Source organism: Mustelus asterias, chromosome 14 (genome assembly GCF_964213995.1).
Source record: "Mustelus asterias chromosome 14, sMusAst1.hap1.1, whole genome shotgun sequence".
Classification (NCBI taxonomy): domain Eukaryota; kingdom Metazoa; phylum Chordata; class Chondrichthyes; order Carcharhiniformes; family Triakidae; genus Mustelus; species Mustelus asterias.
In genome coordinates, this window is record NC_135814.1 from 68,853,331 (window position 1) to 68,871,755 (window position 18,425).

Below are 18,425 nucleotides of genomic sequence, written 5' to 3' on the forward strand. Positions count from 1 at the left end.
AGTGAGATGGATGAAGGATGGATTCTTCTGTCGCCTCGATGGATGAGGGTTTAACAAGGAAATCAGTTGTTCATCATCTAGCTGGCAATGTCTCATAGAATCATAGAAACCCTACAATGCAGAAAGAGGCCATTTGGCCCATCGAGTCTATGCCGACCACAATCCCACCCAGGCCCTACCCCCATATCCCTACATATTTTACCCGCTAATCCCTCTAACCTACGTATCTCAGGGCTCTAAGGGGCAATTTTCTTTTTAGCACGGCCAATCAACCTAACCCGCACATCTTTGGACTGTGGGAGGAAACCGGAGCACCCGGAGGAAACCCATGCAGACACGAGGAGAATGTGCAAACTCCACACAGACAGTGACCCAAGCCAGGAATCGAACCCAGGTCCCTGGAGCTGTAAAGCAGCAGTGCTAACCACTGTGCTACCGTGCCGCCCTCTCATATGTGATGTTAAACCAAATTTTGATTTACAGATCCAAGTATAAATTTTATATATGGAGATACTGCTGGAGTGGTAGTTGATGATGAAGGTACTAGATTTGCTCAGTTATCCTGTAGGGGCCTGACTATTCTCCTCAAAAACCGAGATTACAAGGTGACAGAGATGTCTGCATTTGGATCTTTCTAAGATAGTTTTTTTCACTGTATTGGGGGGTGGGGGGAGAAATGGGTTTCAGAATGTTTTTGTATCTAAATTTGGGACACTACGGTGTAAGTTCGGATACTCAGTTAGCTGTAGAATACTATCTTTGGCATGCAGGAGTCTTCCATGCGAATAACATGGCCGACCCCAGTGAATTTGAGCACTGCTGAGCATACTCTCGATACCAGTTAAATGGAATCCTGCAGGAACTGTGGTGTTAGGCATTTTGTCCTGTCATTTGATGTTGCAAAAAAGATCTTAAGCAGCAAAGGTGGAACAGATGGAATTGTTTCACGCTTTCTTCAAAACCTGCGGGTGAGCCTGCTGAATGCTGAGTTTGCTTTTGCCAGGCAATGGACAATTTCAGCCTGGTGTTGTTGGAGACGATACTCCCATGTTAGCAGAATGCCTGAACTGAGTTGACAGATGTATTCTTGATTGTAACTTTCAAGAAGGCAGCTCCTTCTCAAGAGCAATTAGGAATGGACAATAAATGCTGGCCTAGCCAGTGATGCTCACATTCCAAAAACAGATTAACAAAAATACACTCACTCACAGTCTTCTATGGGAGTGGACCCATAGGCAATGAATGAATGGTAATGTAGTTTCAAGTCAGGATGGATTGTGATTTGAAAGGGAACTTGCTTATGGTGGTGTCACCTTGCTTCTACTCCTCCGGGCCATCCAGATGGTTGAAGTTGCGGATTTAGGAGGTGCTGTCGGAGCTTGTGGAGTTGCTACAGTGCATCATGTAGATGGTACATGCTGCCGCTAGTGTGTGCTTTCGTGGTGGCGAATGTTTAAGGTGGTGCATGGGATGTCAATCAAGTGGTCTCCTTTTTCCTGGATGGTGCTGAACTTCTTGAATGGTGTTGGGGGTGCACTCATCCAGGAGAGCGCTGTATTCCATCACACCCCTGCCTTTCTGCCTTGTACGTGGTGGGCAGATTTTGGGGAGTCAGGAGGTGAATTACTCACTGCAGAATTCCCAGTCTATGACCTGCTCTTACAGCCACAATATTTACATGGCTGATTAAGTTAAGTTTCTGGTCATTGGTAACCCCTCCAGAATGTTGATAGTGTAGGAATCAGTGACGATAATGTCATTGAATGTCAGGGGGAGATAGTTAGATTCTCTTGTGTTGGAGATGGAGATGGTCATGATTCACATGAGTGCTACTTGTCAATTATCAACCCAAGCCTGAATGTTGTCCAAGTCTTGCAGCATGCAGGCATAGACCACTTCAATATCTGAATGGTACTAAACACTGTGCAATCATCAGCAAAAACCCCAACTCCGACCTTATGATGGAGGAAAGAACAACATTGACATACATGTGTCTATATTTACAGTATTTCAGTAAAGGATTGGCAGAACAGGAGCACTGAACAACTAATAATGAAGACTTACAAGTAACCATCCATGGAACATGGTGCTAAGAGGAGTTTTAAACAGGAAAACCATCATCAGGATGACACCACAAATGATGACTGAGACATTCTGAACAATCAGGGATGTTTGGGCAACTATCACAAGATGGAAAAAGGATTAAATCAGTTACATTCAAATTCATTACAATTACAATTATTCATTACATAATTTTTGGAAATAAAAACCTATGTCAATGTTTTCCACAGCTTAATTATTTATACCATGTCTAACGCTTCACAATTTTTATACACCGATCAACAAATATAAATAAAATATCTCGTAAGTATTCTTAAAATTGCAAAATGAAGACTCTTTGGGAGTGAAAGTCTTCTGTCAGTAATACTACAGGAGGACAGAATGGATTTTATAAGGAGGTGAAATTTCACTCCCTTGAGGATTACATGCATTGAAGCATTAATTTTATGAAATCATGCTGCCAGTGTGGAATTTTACTGGAATACATCAAGAATCCTTGGATACACTTCTTCTCCAGCCCCACCTCCTGATATTCCATCAAATATTTGCAATTTCCTGATGTGTACTTGAAGTAGATGAGGTTTGCTTCCAGCAAATCAATTTATAAACTTAGTCCTAATTTATCAGTTCCTTGTTTGCAAGGAAGAAAATAGGCTTTGCTTAACATTATTGCAAGTAGGCTCCCTCTGTCTTGGTTCTTGAGTAACGGAAAATATTGCAACAGATCATCCGGTTTCCATATTTATAATTTCACAATAAAGGCATGAGTGAAACTTTCCCAATTTTTGTGTGCTTGTTGTTTTACTGCACTATCTGCTGTGCTCTCTCTTGGGAAGGTGTAAATAAGGTTAGTTCAACAATGGCGGCCTGAAGTTGTGCATGTGTTAGTCGCTCGTTGCAGTGCACAACAGAAAGATATGACAAGGATAGGTTAGAATTGTCTTTTACACTTCATTAAGAAACATAGGACTGAAGAACATTGTGACACATTTTTGTAACTTCTAAAGGAGATTGCTCTGTGTGCACATTATATTTATTCTGGTAAGCAGTGACCAGGATTTTATCACATACCTCACTCTAATGTGGTTAAATACCCTCTGAAATGACCCAGCATGCTATTCAGTTCAAGTGCACTGGCCTTGCCAGTGATCACAGAAAGAAGTCTCACAACACCAGGTTAAAGTCCAACAGGTTTATTTGGTAGCAAAAGCCACTAGCTTTCGGAGGGCTTGCTGCTCCTTCATCAGGTGAGTGGGAGAACTCCCACTCACCTGACGAACGAGCAGCAAGCGCTCCGAAAGCTAGTGGCTTTTGCTACCAAATAAACCTGTTGGACTTTAACCTGGTGTTGTGAGACTTCTTACTGTGTTTACCCCAGTCCAACGCCGGCATCTCCACATCTTGCCAGTAATGCCAACATCTCATGAAAGGATAAAAGAGAGAATTGGTGTAATTATGAACGCAGGTTAAACATCTGGCTGAAAATGCATAAAATAAAACATGAGGAAAACAAAAATGTTTTCCTCACCTGTTAAGAAGGCGAAGAGCAATGAAGGGGCTGCACTATTGTGGTCATTCAAAAAGCAAACAGCTCCATCTGGATTTATGGAGATTGTAAGCAAGTGTTAAATAATGTGATCAAGAATGATACTTAACCAGTGCCTATCAGTGAAGTTTTTTTTTAATTCAGCCAATGGAAAAGTGTTCAGTAAAATAGATTTGTCAAATGCATATTTGCAATTTGCTGGGACTGCAACCAAGAAGACAAAGATCCAATGGATTCCCAAACAAGTCCAGAGTCTAGGGCAGTGCCTTCGGCAGTGCGGTGGGGGTGGTGTGCAGAAGGTGGGCAGGAAGAAAGGGGGGTTTTAACTTGGGGGGGGGGGTGAGTGCCCTGACCCACAAAGGTCAGCCCGCAAAGATAGAACCCCCCCACTTTCTTCCCACCCTTTGAAAACATTTTTTTGAAAAACCCGGCTGCTCCCTCCTGCCCAAATCAAATGGCCTATCGCATGGTCAGTGTATTATCGGGGTCAATTGGCTTTGTAACAAGCTCAATTGACCCTTGATTATTTATTTAAATTTTATAGGCATGCTGTCAATTTCAGCACCCACCCACCCCTCCTATCCTATAGTGGGGGAGCCTGGGGATGGGTGGAAAGCTGGTAGGGTGGGCATCTGTTCTATTTAACATGCAGCCCCCTCCATGGTAAGCACACCCAGTTGGGGTATGTAAAATGCAGCCCACTGAGTGGGAAACAGAATGGAAAGAGAAAGCAATGAAGAAACAAGGGCACAATAATACATATATAAAGTTTGAACTACTATTAAAATATAAACAGTAAATAGGAGTGAAACTTTTATTAAATACACTGTAATGCACAACTTTACTTTGCATTGTTTGGGTACTTAATGTAATGTCAGGTAAATCCTCTTTCCTGCTACAAAATAGTTCCATGGGATTTTTTATATCCACTAGAGAGAGCATCCTGACTGGGATCTGATTCCAGATTTTGACCCCATTTCTGGGGCCCACAATTTTCACCAGTGTGGGTTAAGGGTGTGGCTAGTTTTGATCACGAGCCCACACTTTATACTCCCAATCTGGCTAGCTCCATAACGGGTATAGACTTCTCACAGTACTCTGCAATTTTCATGGAATCGGCCAGCTTTGAATAGACTCGTGATTCAGAGCCCCACAGAGGTGAGGTGAGCTATAGGAGGTGAGGTGAACTATAGGATGAGAGAACATTTTGAAAGGTAAATTCAAAAGTTTGTACCCATGCCCTCCCATGCCAAACTATGCCCCTCCACCCACCCACTCCCATGGCTCCTTATACCGCCAGGCCAAGCCATGTCCCTCCACCTACCCTCAAGGCCCATCATATTCTCCATGTCAAACTATGCCCCTTCTCCCATCCCCATGGCTCCTCATACTCTCCATGACATGCTGTGACACTTACTCACTATATACTCTGTACAGAACCAATGAATCCTCATACTCTCCATGACATGCTGTGACATTTACTCACTATATACTCTGTACAGAACCAATGAATCCTATAGTAACAAAAGGATGTGTGATAAAGCAAATGGATGTCTGGGCTGTCGGGCAAGCCTCATTATGTATTCCTGGCTTGAGAGGCCAGACATTCATTAGCCTATTGAAACAGCTGTGCCCAAGGGAAAACATTACCTGATTGACAGCTCTTTATCTTGAATCTATTCTGTCAATTGCACAATGTTTACTTGCACAAGCTAAAGAGGTCTCAAGAGCTTGCAGTTTCAGCTATTGGGTCTGGATGATTGACACTTTTATAGGAGTTCCTTTTTAAGAAATTAGCTTGTTATGAATGAATGACTTTTTAAAAGCCTTTTCACACACCCTATTATTACTAGAGGTCTGATTGTTTCTGTACAGAGTATATGGAGGGTTTGAGGGACTATGGCGGAAGGTGGAGGAGCATAGTTTGGCATGGAAGATATGAGGGGTCATGGGGTTGGGTGGAGGGCATAAGTTGTCATGAGTTGCTATGGATAGGTTATTAGGAGTATGTGGGGGAGTGAGGGGGTGTGAGGGGTGAGGAACAGAGGGATTACAATTGAAGCAGGCCTTTTTAACAGCCTGCGCTCTGAACCCTTTCCAAGGCCGTGGGCCTGATTCCAGTTAGCACCAAACCCCAGCGTCACAAACTGAAAATCTGTTTTACTGGCACTTTCTTCCAAGGCAGACAGGCTAAACTGGGAAATTTCCTGACTTCCTCCAGCTGCCTTTAGGATGGAAACCCAGGTCAAAATGTTCAAAATCGTGAAGGGTTTGATAGAATAAAGAAAGAGACATTGTTACAAGTGACAAAAGGGTTGGTAACCAGAGGACACAGAATTAAGGTAATTGACAAAGGAGGTGACAATTACACAGCAAGCTGTTATGATCTAGAATGTATTGCCCCAGTGGGTGTGAGAAGAGGTTTTAATAGTAACTTGTAAAAGGAAAATAGATAAATATTTAAAGAGGGAAAATGAGCAATGCTATGGAGAAAGAGCCTGGGTGTGGGAAGAATTGGTTGGCTCTTTCAATGAGCCTGCACTGATGCAATGCTTCACATGGCATTCCTCTCTGCAGTATCATTCCATTATTTCATTTAGAAATTGCAATTGTATGGCATTCCCTACAATAATGAGTGGATGAACAGTTAGTCTGTTTTAGCAGCATTAGTTACAGAATGATTGTTGGCCAAGACTCCAGAGGAATGTCCTACCCTCCTCAAAAAAGGTCCACTTGACCTTTTACGTCCGTCTAAAGAAGCAGAGAAGGCCTCAGTTTAATATCACATTCAAAACATGATACCCCTGACAATGTAGCACTCTCTCAGTCCTGCACTGAAGTGTTAGCTGAGATTATATGCTCGAGTCCTGGGGTGGAACATAAACTCTATAACATTTTGACCGAGAGGTGAGGGTGCTACTAATCGGCCAAGGTGCCACTTCTTAGTGGAATGCTTGTTTATTAAGGGAAAGATAGTGCAATCAACAAAAAAAAGATAAAAAGAATTTCTCATTGAGAACCCAGCAAGATGTCATAATCTTACCCTTCCAACTCCTGCACCATAATTTCTTTCTGTTCACTCTCCTCATATACATCTTAGCCTCTTGTTATGTCTATTCTCTGTAGAATGCAGTACACCTAATATTCTGCGGACTCTCTCCAACTGGAACCAATGTTTGAGCTCTCAAAGTGACCCCCGATATTCCCAAATTTTGAACATGCTTCATTGTATCCTGTTTTCTAGGGGTTTGCACAGACCAGGTTTTGAAAGGGTAATAACATTTCTGAGAAGTCATCAAATTAACATTTCAGATAGCTAGGAAACCTGTTATTTCCTTAAGGTAAAGACAACATGAACATTTCCTGGAAAATGTATTCACAAGTCTAATTATTTAATAGTCATTAAAGGCTGTTTAGCTATTCATTAAGGGACATCATTCCCTGTTGATGAGCACTAGGGTCAACTTAATGGCCAAATGAATGCAGTTGATACCTTCATGTATCTTAGGAATGACACATCTTTTGAATGCTCTTGTCAATCTCTCCACCCACTTTATTACACTAATTTCAATGTCAAAACAGGATATCTGGCTAATACACTGCCAGCAATTGAGTCTTCAGGCTAAAATTGTAGCCATATCTTTAAAGGAAGCTGTAACAAAGTGTTGTTGGCGCTTTTGCCATCATTGCCAATGCTAGGTTCATGTTCCTCCTTGGCTGCAAGTTTGGTTCTAGGAAATGGGGCAATTGTTTTCTCGTTAGTGAAGCATAATCTCCGGGATTCGCCAGGTCCATTTGTCCTAGTCGGGAATCCCAATGGCCCATTGAATCAGGCAAGAGAGCCAAATCGGGATTCCCACTCGGCATCAATCCCGTCCTGATTCTCCCCTTCCCTACCCCACTGCTGCCGTAGAAATCAGGTTCTCCCCCATAGCAGATGTGTTGGCTCCTTCTTTAATGTTATACAATAAGCTATAAGTTGTCATAAAGTAAGACATTCGTATTACATGCAATGTGTTCTAGAAGGTGAACATGAACAAAATTACACGCTGGCCTTTGACTCATGCTGAGCATACTCAAAAATAACATGAAAGCTCGGTCTGTTAACATGTACCAAACCATTTAGCAATGTGAGAAATGTGAACAAAAATACACTAATTGTTAACATAAAGCTGCTTTGCTGCACAATAATGCACATCTAGCGCAACTGTTAACTATAACACTCAGAGAAACTTCATCCCTGCAGGGTCTGAACTGGACAGGTACAAAGGCCAAAATAGAAAGACAAAAAGATTGATTCATGGGCCCACAAAGATGAAAAGGGAGAAAAAGGATGAGTTGAGGAGACACAAACAAAATCTGAGGCAAAGATAAAATAACTAATTTAGATGGAGGAGAGAAAATATTTCCTCCTGGGCAGCACAATGGCACAATGGTTAGCACTGCTGCCTCACCGCACCAGGGACCCACGTTCAATTCCGACCTCGGGTGACTGTCTGTGTGGAGTTTGCACATTCTCCCCATGTCTGCATGGGTTTCCTCCAGGAGCTCCGGTTTCCTCCCACACTCCAAAGATGCGCAGGTTAGGTGGATTGGCCATGATAAATTGTCCCTTAGTGTCCCAAAATGTGAAGGTTAGGGGGATTATTAGTATAAATACTTGGGGTTAGGGGAACAGGTCTGGGTGGGATTGCCCCTTATTGTCAGGAGGATTACATGGGGTTACAAGGATAGGGCCTGGTGGGATTGTTGTCAGTGCAGACTCGATGAGCTGAATGGCCTCCTTCTGCACTGTTAGGATTCTATGAAAGTTGCAAAAAGACAAATTAGTATCATAAAGGCCTAATAAAAGTGACAGAAAGTCTGTGCCAATGATGCAGCCACAGAGAACAAAAAGCAGTGATACACATTGACATGTTTAACTTCTGAGCTTCCTAACCTACTTCCCTTGTATGTGCCAGCAGCACTGCCTCCTCTACCAGATACAACTTGCCAGCATTTGTGCCGGATGAAAACACGAGTCCATGCTCTTCTTTCCCATCTCTTTGTTTAATGTCATACAACAAGCTATAAATTGTCATAAAGTCAGATATTCGAATTACTAATTCCATCCTTTTCTTGATGGATGTGAATCTTCCTGTCAAATATTCCTGGATTAATGTGAAGATTCCATAGAGACTTACATACTAGAAAATTTGTTTCAAATGCCATAATAAAGCATTCTGGACAATCCCCTTTTATAATAATGTATTTAAAAATTTTGGAAATACAAATTTGATATAATTACATGTATAGTAGACAATCATGGCAAATCCTGTGAATTACAAATCGTAAATAAATATTAAAAATTCATCTCTTTGATATGGAATCTTCGATAAAGTGAGATCATCTACTTTGAATCTGAGACTAAAGGATGGTTCTCAGCTGCAGTTCCAGGGGCTAAAGATCTTCAAGGTGACCAAGATGGAGATTTCAGCTGAAATGCCAGATTAGCTCATGTTCAGCACAAGACACCATCTCAGCAAAGGAGTTGAAAGAAATGTCCACCTACAAGCTCATTAAAAGCCTCCTAACATTTATTAAAGAGGCTGAACAACATTTAGTTGGCTAGTGCTTATCTTAACACCAATCTCTAACATGGATCAGCTGTTTGGGAACAAACAAGATGCTGATGTGAATTTCAGGTACTACCTAAAGGAATACTCACTGTTTTATTTTCATTGCTGCTGGAGATATGAAGAGGATCTCTGAAGCACATTGTCAGACATTTTGGGACACTTTGTCAAGATCTCACCAACAATCAAGCAATATTTAATCCAAAAGTTCTCTGATGACTTCACCCAAAAAGAGTATGTACTGTGCTACTCAACCTTTTGGAGTCACCAGTAGATGGGGAATGCATGGTCATGGGTATCTTAAGGGTCTGGATCTGGTACGGGCGAAGATAGCAGACCAGGCAGAGCAGCACCAGTTGGTGTAGGAGATAGAGCGACAGAATGAGTGAGAGAGAGAGAGAGGTGATATGGGTGAAGTGGTGTCTTTCTCCCATGTGGCACCAGGACATTTCCCTCCTCCTTTAGACCTCCATCCCAGGATCTCTGGTGTGCCACCTGAAAACCTGCATGCCTCTCCCTCAGCCTCTCAGCAATCTATAAACATGCTGCTGAATGCCAGCAGCGTATGCTTCATCCTCAGTGGCATTGAGTACTTGGAGCCCATGTACACTAACATTTTCTCTCGTCAGCACTTGACTGCTAAACCTTCAGATTTGTGGTTTAGATGCTCTTTCAGAATCGATGGGCCAAATGGTCTCCTTGTACACTGTTAGGATTCTATTATTCTATGCTTATCTTATTAGCACAGCATTCATCTAGTGGCTGTGTTCACCCTTTGGCGAAAATAACCCCCTAGGAACTGCAGAGGAGTGAAAGACATTTGGGTGGTTGTGGACATAAATATCCCAAATCTAAAATTCCTTGGACAAAATGTAATTGGAAAGGCTAATGGAATGTGGATCTTTATCTTAAGGGCAGAAAATGAAAGTGAAAAGTTATGCTTCAGCTGAACAGAGCCTTGTTCAGACCATGGTCTGAATTCTCTGATCTCGATGCCACCGCTGCCAGCGAGAATGGAGAATTTGGCACTCAGTCAAATCTCCATTCATAGCAGTGGGACCGAAGAATCCCAAATGCAGGTGAGGTCGGAGAATTCCGGCCCCTGTCTGGAATAGTGCACTCTCCGTCGACAGAAATGGCAATGCAAGCTCAAAATCCAGAGAGACTCGGAAAGTGTGATTCACTCTGGCCAGATTCCAAGTTACGATCTTCCAGCCCCCTCGCCGGCAGAGTGGCGTGAAACATGCCTTGGGACCCCAGGGAGCTCATTTTAATACATTAGCGAGTAATCTCTTCAGAACTTCCTACCTCACCGGATATTCAGCGGGTGCTAGCATAATGCCCCCCCCCGACACTGCCCCTCGGCAAGGGTTGGCACTGCCAGGTTGGTACCATGCCCATGGCAACCTGGCAGTGCCAACCTGTGCCAAGGGGAGGGTCCCAGTGGGATCCTCATGGGAGAGGGGGGGTTTCATTCAGATTTGGTTGCGGACCAGGTGCGGATGGAGGAGCAGGAGATGCTGGTGACGGCCGTTGGAGGGAGAGAGGATGGGGTGGGCGATGGCTCCGACTGTGGGGCAGGGGAGGAGGGAGAAACACGTTGGTTTTCTCGCCGGAAACAAAGACTGCCATTTTTTGGAAAGATTTCCCCCACTGGGTTCTGAGTTGAGCATCAATCACCAGGAAAGCCTCACCCCAGAATGAAACCAGAGCTTAAACTGTTAAATTCTCAGGACAGGCTTCATAACCCTGGCTTGTGTTCCTTGAGTTTCAATAATTGAGGGATAGTCTAATTGAGGTTTTTAAAATGATAATGATAAAAAGACAATGATCATTTCTAAACGACAATGATTCATTCAGATAATTACAAAGAAATAATTTTCTCTAGTGGAGTAATCCAAAACAAGGGGCATAAATTTGGATTGAAGTCATTTAGGACTGAATTGTGGAAGTTATTTTTCACAATGTTGTGGAAATAAGAGCAAAGAACAATACAGCACAGGAACAGGCCCTTCGGCCCTCCAAGCCCGCGCCGCTCCCTGGTCCAAACTAGACCATTCTTTTGTATCCCTCCATTCCCACTCCGTTCATGTGGCTATCTAGATAAGTCTTAAACGTTCCCAGTGTGTCTGCTTCCACCACTTTGCCCGGCAGCGCATTCCAGGCCCCCACCACCCTCTGTGTAAAATACATCCTTCTGATATCCGTGTTAAACTTCCCCCCCCCCTCACCTTGAACCTATGACCCCTCGTGAACATCATCACCGACCTGGGAAAAAGCTTCCCACCGTTCACCCTATCTATGCTTTTCATAATTTTATACACCTCTATTAGGTCACCCCTCATCCTCCGTCTTTCCAGTGAGAACAACCCCAGTTTACCCGATCTCTCCTCATAACTAAGCCCTTCCATACCAGGCAAAATCCTGGTAAACCTCCTCTGTACTCTCTCCAAAGCCTCCACGTCCTTCTGGTAGTGTGGCGACCAGAACTGGGCGCAGTATTCCAAATGCGGCCGAACCAACGTTCTATACAACTGCAACATCAGACCCCAACTTTTATACTCTATGCCCCGTCCTATAAAGGCAAGCATGCCATATGCCTTATTCACTACCTTCTCCACCCGTGACGTCACCTTCAAGGATCTGTGGACTTGCACACCCAGGTCCCTCTGCGTATCTACACCCTTTATGGTTCTGCCATTTATCGTATAGCTCCCCCCATGTTAGTTCTACCAAAATGCATCACTTCGCATTTATCTGGATTGAACTCCATCTGCCATTTCTTTGCCCAAATTTCCAGCCTATCTATATCCTTCTGTAGCCTCTGACAATGGTCCTCACTATCTGCAAGTCCAGCCATTTTCGTGTCGTCCGCAAACTTACTGATCACCCCAGTTACACCTTCTTCCAGATCGTTTATATAAATCACAAACAGCAGAGGTCCCAATACAGAGCCCTGCGGAACACCACTAGTCTCAGGCATCCAGCCGGAAAAAGACCCTTCCACTACTACCCTCTGTCTTCTGTGACCAAGCCAGTTCTCCACCCATCTAGCCACCTCCCCCTTTATCCCATGAGATCCAACCTTTTGCACCAACCTACCATGAGGGACTTTGTCAAACGCTTTACTAAAGTCCATATAGACGACATCTACGGCCCTTCCCTCGTCAACCATTCTAGTCACTTCTTCAAAAAACTCCACCAGGTTAGTGAGGCATGACCTCCCTCTCACAAAACCATGCTGACAATCGTTAATGAGTTTATTCCTTTCTAAATGCGCATACATCCTATCTCTAAGAATCCTCTCCAACAACTTCCCTACCACGGACGTCAAGCTCACCGGCTTATAATTTCCCGGGTTATCCTTCCTACCCTTCTTAATTAACGGGACCACATTAGCTATCCTCCAATCCTCTGCGACCTCACCTGTGTCCAGTGACGAGACAAAGATTTGCGTCAGAGGCCCAGCGATTTCATCTCTCGTCTCCCTGAGCAGCCTTGGATAGATTCCATCAGGCCCTGGGGATTTGTCAGTCTTTATATTCCCTAAAAAACCTAACACTAAATCTAGAATGCATTCCTCCTAAAGGCTGTAGCTAGTGTATCCATTGAAATAGACAAGCCCGACATTGGAAGATTCTAGTTAGATGAGGATATCAAGGATATAAGCAGTGTTGCTTAAATAGAATTGAGGTACAGCCCAGTCACATTATTGAAAGGCAGATCAGATTCAGTGGACTGAACAGTCTACTCCTGTTTCAAAAGTCCCATAACTCAGTACTGCAGTGTTATATAAAATTATCCACATTATTCTACATTTTGTAAATTTAGCCCCAAAGCAATAAAGAAATTGGATTTTTTTTAAAAGCTGTATATTTAAAGCTGTATATTTAAAAGAGACGTTCTGCAGAGGTAAAGGCACAGTGGACTAATCCGTACCTTTAAGCCTGGGAGTTCTGTCCACCCAGTCACCAATGATAGCTCCCAGCAATAGGACAGATCCTGCCACGACCAGTCCATAGACAGCTGTCAGAAGCAGACTGTTGCCATATAACTCCACCAAGAAGACTGACACAGCAAAGTGCCACATCCGATCTCCCTGCAACACAAAGTTCATTTAGCATTAGTCAAAAATTAAAAGTGCAATTTTAATAAATGTTCATTCATCCAGGTTTCCGCTAAAGGTCTTCAAGTTTTTTAAAATAAAATTATTTCTTAAAAATAAAATTTGTTGAAGTATTAATTAGTTTAATGCACTCTCAGTCACAGCAATTTCAAAACACGTTCCTGTCAAGGTACATGTTCAAACAGCAAGGTAAACCAGCTATTGCTGTTACTGACTGGCCGTTATGGAAGGAAGCTAGGGCAGGTAGTTGACCTGGTACAATGGAAGGCATGTCCCTTCCCAAACTCAAATTAGATTGAAAACTCGGTCTGGTAAGGAATGAAGCAATGCAAGTGCACCTCCTGTCTCCTAAAGCCTTCATTTTAATTTTGGGAGAATTGGAAGAGCAGGAAGCTCATTTTTAAAAATATGTATCAGTTTTATTTGTGATGGTTTAACTGCAATTCACAACATTCATGGAATAAAAAAAAGCCTTTAATGAGGCTTCAAATGGCAACCCTCTAATGGAGAAAGCACCGTGGTATAATTAATTACAATTATTTCCAATGGTAAGCTTACCTCCAGCCACTGGTGACAGAGGAAATTGAGGGGAGATTTAATTGAGGTGTATAAAATTATAAAGGCCTGAGACAGAATGGATAAAAAGATCCTATTTCCCTTAGCAGAGGTCAATAACCAAGGGACTTAGTGTATAGTAATTGGCAGAAGGTTTAGAGTTTGAGGAAAATGATTGTCACCCAGAGGGTTGTGAGGGTGTGGATTTCATTGTCTGACAGGGTGGCAGAGGGAGAAATCCTCGTTGTATTTTAACATTCTTAAATATGCATTTGAAGTGTAACCTAAAGGGCTACAGATCAAGAGCTGGAAAATGGGATTAGGTAAGATAGCTGTTTCACAGATATGATGGGCTGGATGACCTCCTTTGTACAGTCACTTTGTTTTGACATTTCTATGCTCTGAATGCTCTGACTGTTCATGCCCAGCCACTGCTGCCAGCGAGAACAGAGAACTTGGTGCTCAGCCAAATCTCCATTCAGTGTAGCGGGGCCAGAGAATCCCAGTGGCGGCCAAGATCGGCCCTATGTTTCTAAATAACTTGTACTTTAGCTAAATGCTCTCAGGCCAACCGCCTTGGTCTTGATCACAGTCCAGCCGACCTCTTTATGCATTCCTCCTGGCATCAGAAAATATCTTTGTCGGATTCACAAAGTGTTCTAACAGTCCATGCATGATATCCTGCACATGACCAGTATGTTCCACTACTGCCAAGTGTGCCTTCCATTACACATTGGCACACAATGAAATGAAATCAAATACTAAATCATGGTACCATGGTCTCACAGACGCTGAGACTCGTCGCAGGAGGTGGTTCTCCAAATGCCTCCTTAAAGGGGAGAGTATCATATGAGGCAAACATAAATGTCTGACTCCCAACACCACTGGATAACACTGGCAGCCATTTTATTATTCCAATGGAGGTCCAGTTTATATTTTCCCACTGTTGGCATGTACAATCTTTCTGCTAAGTACCAGCTTAGCATAATAGGAACACAGAAACAGACCATTCAGCCTTCTGAGGCTGTTCCAACATTCAGTGAGACAATGGTTGATCTGTAATATAAATCCATATACCTTACCCCACCACACTTTGCCTCATATCCTTCTATATATTTGGTTAACAGTAACCTATTGATCTTAGATTTAAAATTAACAATTGACCTATCATCAATTACCATTTGTGGAAAAGAGTTCCAAACTTCTCCCGCCCTTTTACATGTGGAAGTGTTTCCTATCTCCACTCCTGAAAAGACCTGGCTCCAATTTTAGACTATGCTCCCAAGCTCCAGACTTCCCAACCAGCTGAAATAGTTTCCCTCTATCCATCCCATCAGTACTCCTTATTATCTTAAAAGATTAATCAAATCCCTTTTATTTTAGTTCTAAGGAATACATCTCAAATTTGTGTTATCTTTCCTCAGAATTTACTCCTTGGTGTTCAGGTATCATTCTCATAAATCTACACTCCTTCCGAGGCCAATATATCCTTCCGAAGGTGTGATGCTCAGAACCACTCTCAATACCCCAGCTATAATGGTAATAAAGTCGTCTTTAAGGCATAAGGTTGTGAGTTCAAGATCCATTCAGTATATAGCCTGGAACTTCAGTGCAGTACTGAGGGGCTGCTGCATAGTGGGAAGTGCTGCCTTTCCGATGATAGCCTAAAGTCAGGCTCCATCTAATTGTTTGGAGGTTCCCAAACTGAGGCCCACAGATCCCTGCTGTGCACAGCAGGCAGCTACCATGTAACCAGCAAATACTCGTTCAAAAGGAGCAACTGATCTAATTCAAAAATAATTACAGCAATGAAATAAGCCAATCTTGGAGCTGATTGCATCCAGTGATCCAGGAAGCCTTCTCTGATTGGCCCATTTGATTTATTTCATCTTGCTGTTACTGGTAGAAAAGCCCCCGCCATCAACTTAGATTGATCCTAAAAATGGAGCTGGCGAGGAGCAATGAGGGGCCAAGATAGGCCAAGATGTGTGAGAGAGTGGGAGGGTTCGGGACTCAGAGAGACATGGGTGAGAGAATAGGGTGTGAGAGAGGAGGGGGTCAGGCTTTGGAGAGACACGGGTGAGAGAGTGGATGGGGAGTGTGTGTGTCGGGGGGGTGGGGAGTGTGTGTGTCGGGGGGGTGGGGAGTGTGTGTGTCGGGGGGGTGGGGAGCGTTTGTATTCTGAGAAACATGTGGGAGAGAGCAGGGAGTTTCGGGCCTCAGAAAGGCATTTGTGTGAGAGAGCGGGGATGAGTTTGCATGTCAGAGAGGGGGGGGTGGGGGTGAGTGTGTATGGTGTGTGCGTGTGAATGTGAGTGTGAATGAGGGAGCGAGGTGTGTGAATGAGGGAGCGAGGTGTGTGAATGAGGGAGCGAGGTGTGTGAATGAGGGAGCGAGGTGTGTGAATGAGGGAGCGAGGTGTGTGAATGAGGGAGCGAGGTGTGTGAATGAGGGAGCGAGGTGAGTGCGTGTATGAGGGAGCGAGGTGAGTGCGTGTATGAGGGAGCGAGGTGAGTGTGTGTGAGTGAGGGAGCGAGGTGAGTGTGTGTGAGTGAGGGAGCAAGGTGAGTGTGTGTGAGTGAGGGAGCAAGGTGAGTGTGTGTGAGTGAGGGAGCAAGGTGAGTGTGTGTGAGTGAGGGAGCAAGGTGATTGTGTGTGTGTGAGGGAGCAAGGTGAGTGTGTGTGTGTGAGGGAGCAAGGTGAGTGTGTGTGTGTGTGAGGGAGCAAGGTGAGTGTGTGTGTGTGAGGGAGCAAGGTGAGTGTGTGTGTGTGTGAGGGAGCAAGGTGAGTGTGTGTGTGTGAGGGAGCAAGGTGAGTGTGTGTGAGTGTGAGGGAGCAAGGTGAGTGTGTGTGAGTGTGAGGGAGCAAGGTGAGTGTGTGTGTGAGGGAGCAAGGTGAGTGTGTGTGTGTGAGGGAGCAAGGTGAGTGTGTGTGTGTGAGGGAGCAAGGTGAGTGTGTGTGAGTGAGGGAGCAAGGTGAGTGTGTGTGTGTGAGGGAGCAAGGGGAGTGTGTGTGTGTGAGGGAGCAAGGTGAGTGTGTGTGTGTGTGTGAGGGAGCAAGGTGAGTGTGTGTGTGTGAGGGAGCAAGGTGAGTGTGTGTGAGTGAGGGAGCGAGGTGAGTGTGTGTGAGTGAGGGAGCGAGGTGAGTGTGTGTGAGTGAGGGAGCGAGGTGAGTGTGTGTGTGTGAGGGAGTGAGGTGAGTGCGTATGAGGGAGCAAGGTGAGTGTGTGTGAGTGAGGGAGCAAGGTGAGTGTGTGTGTGTGAGGGAGCGAGGTGAGTGTGCGTGTGTGAGGGAGCAAGGTGAGTATGCGTGTGTGAGGGAGCAAGGTGAGTGTGTGTGAGTGAGGGAGCAAGGTGAGTGTGTGTGTGTGAGGGAGCGAGGTGAGTGCGTATGAGGGAGCAAGGTGAGTGTGCGTGTGTGAGGGAGCAAGGTGAGTGTGTGTGAGTGAGGGAGCAAGGTGAGTGTGTGTGTTTGTGTGTAAGGTGGAGTGATGTGTGTGTCTGAAATGAGAACCTGCTTTCCTCATTCCTCCCATTAAAAATGACAAAAGCTAAGATTGATTTATTTAATAAGAGCTTCTAATGATTACCAGATTACCCACTTCTAAAGTGGATATTACTTCCAGAGCCTAATGTTAAAGGGCCATGTGTGGGTGGCTGACAAATGTATTTGTGACTGTGTGCATCTTCCCAATTCTAATACAAACATAGATATAGCTAGAAAACACTGGTTTACATTTAATTTCTGTGTTTGTACCAATTTCAAAGCAAAAAAAGAGGTGTCAACATTAACAGAATGCTTGGGGTACCTTGATGCTCTTGGGAGGTCACTAGTTTGGGAAAGCCTGGTTTAGATAAATATAAAATATCTCAAGATTAGAGAATTCATCGCTCAGCCAACATTGCCAAATGGATCATTAATCTTCCTGATGTTTCTGGGACCCTACTGTGTACAAATTGATTGCCATGTTTGCCTACAAAACAACAATGGCTACATTTCAAAAGCAACTAATTGACTGTGAAGCATTAGTGACATCGTCAGAACCTGAAAGTGCAATGTGCAAATGAAAGTTTTTCTTGCCGCATCCAACTCTGAACTCGGAACCTGAAAGCTATGATTGCATTTGAATGAATGCAAATGTGGGGCTGTTTCAATGCGTCTGCGGTGTTCTGAATAACTCTGAATTGTCAACAAGGCTAATTCTGAAACTTTCATATGAATATAATCCATAGAATCCCTACAGTGGGACTAATGTGGGACTGCTGCTCATGTATTTCAATTATGTTGAATATTTTGTTTAATTCAAGTAGATATCAAGTTATCTTTCTCAACTCAATATGCCACTGTTACATTACCACTTGAATATATCAAACACCTCCTATATTCAAATAATAATATAATTCCTGTAGTATGCTACCCACCACCTCCTGTTACACTGTGCCAAGAAATTTATTGTTTTTAAAATAGAATTATATACAAAACACTTGAACAGTTGAACTTTGACACAAATGTGATAACTGTT

General features: G+C 43.7%; 1 protein-coding gene across 1 annotated transcript in view; it reads right to left on the bottom strand.

Moving 5' to 3' along the window:
- slc40a1 (solute carrier family 40 member 1) overlaps positions 1-18,425 on the bottom strand; it is a 42,203-nt gene that overhangs the window by 19,273 nt on the left and 4,505 nt on the right. The window contains exons 3-4 of the mRNA XM_078228552.1: positions 13,162-13,321; positions 2,065-2,180 (exon numbers count right to left, since the gene is read on the bottom strand). Coding sequence (XP_078084678.1) covers positions 2,065-2,180; positions 13,162-13,321 — 276 coding nt within the window. The remainder of the gene's footprint in view (positions 1-2,064; positions 2,181-13,161; positions 13,322-18,425) is intronic.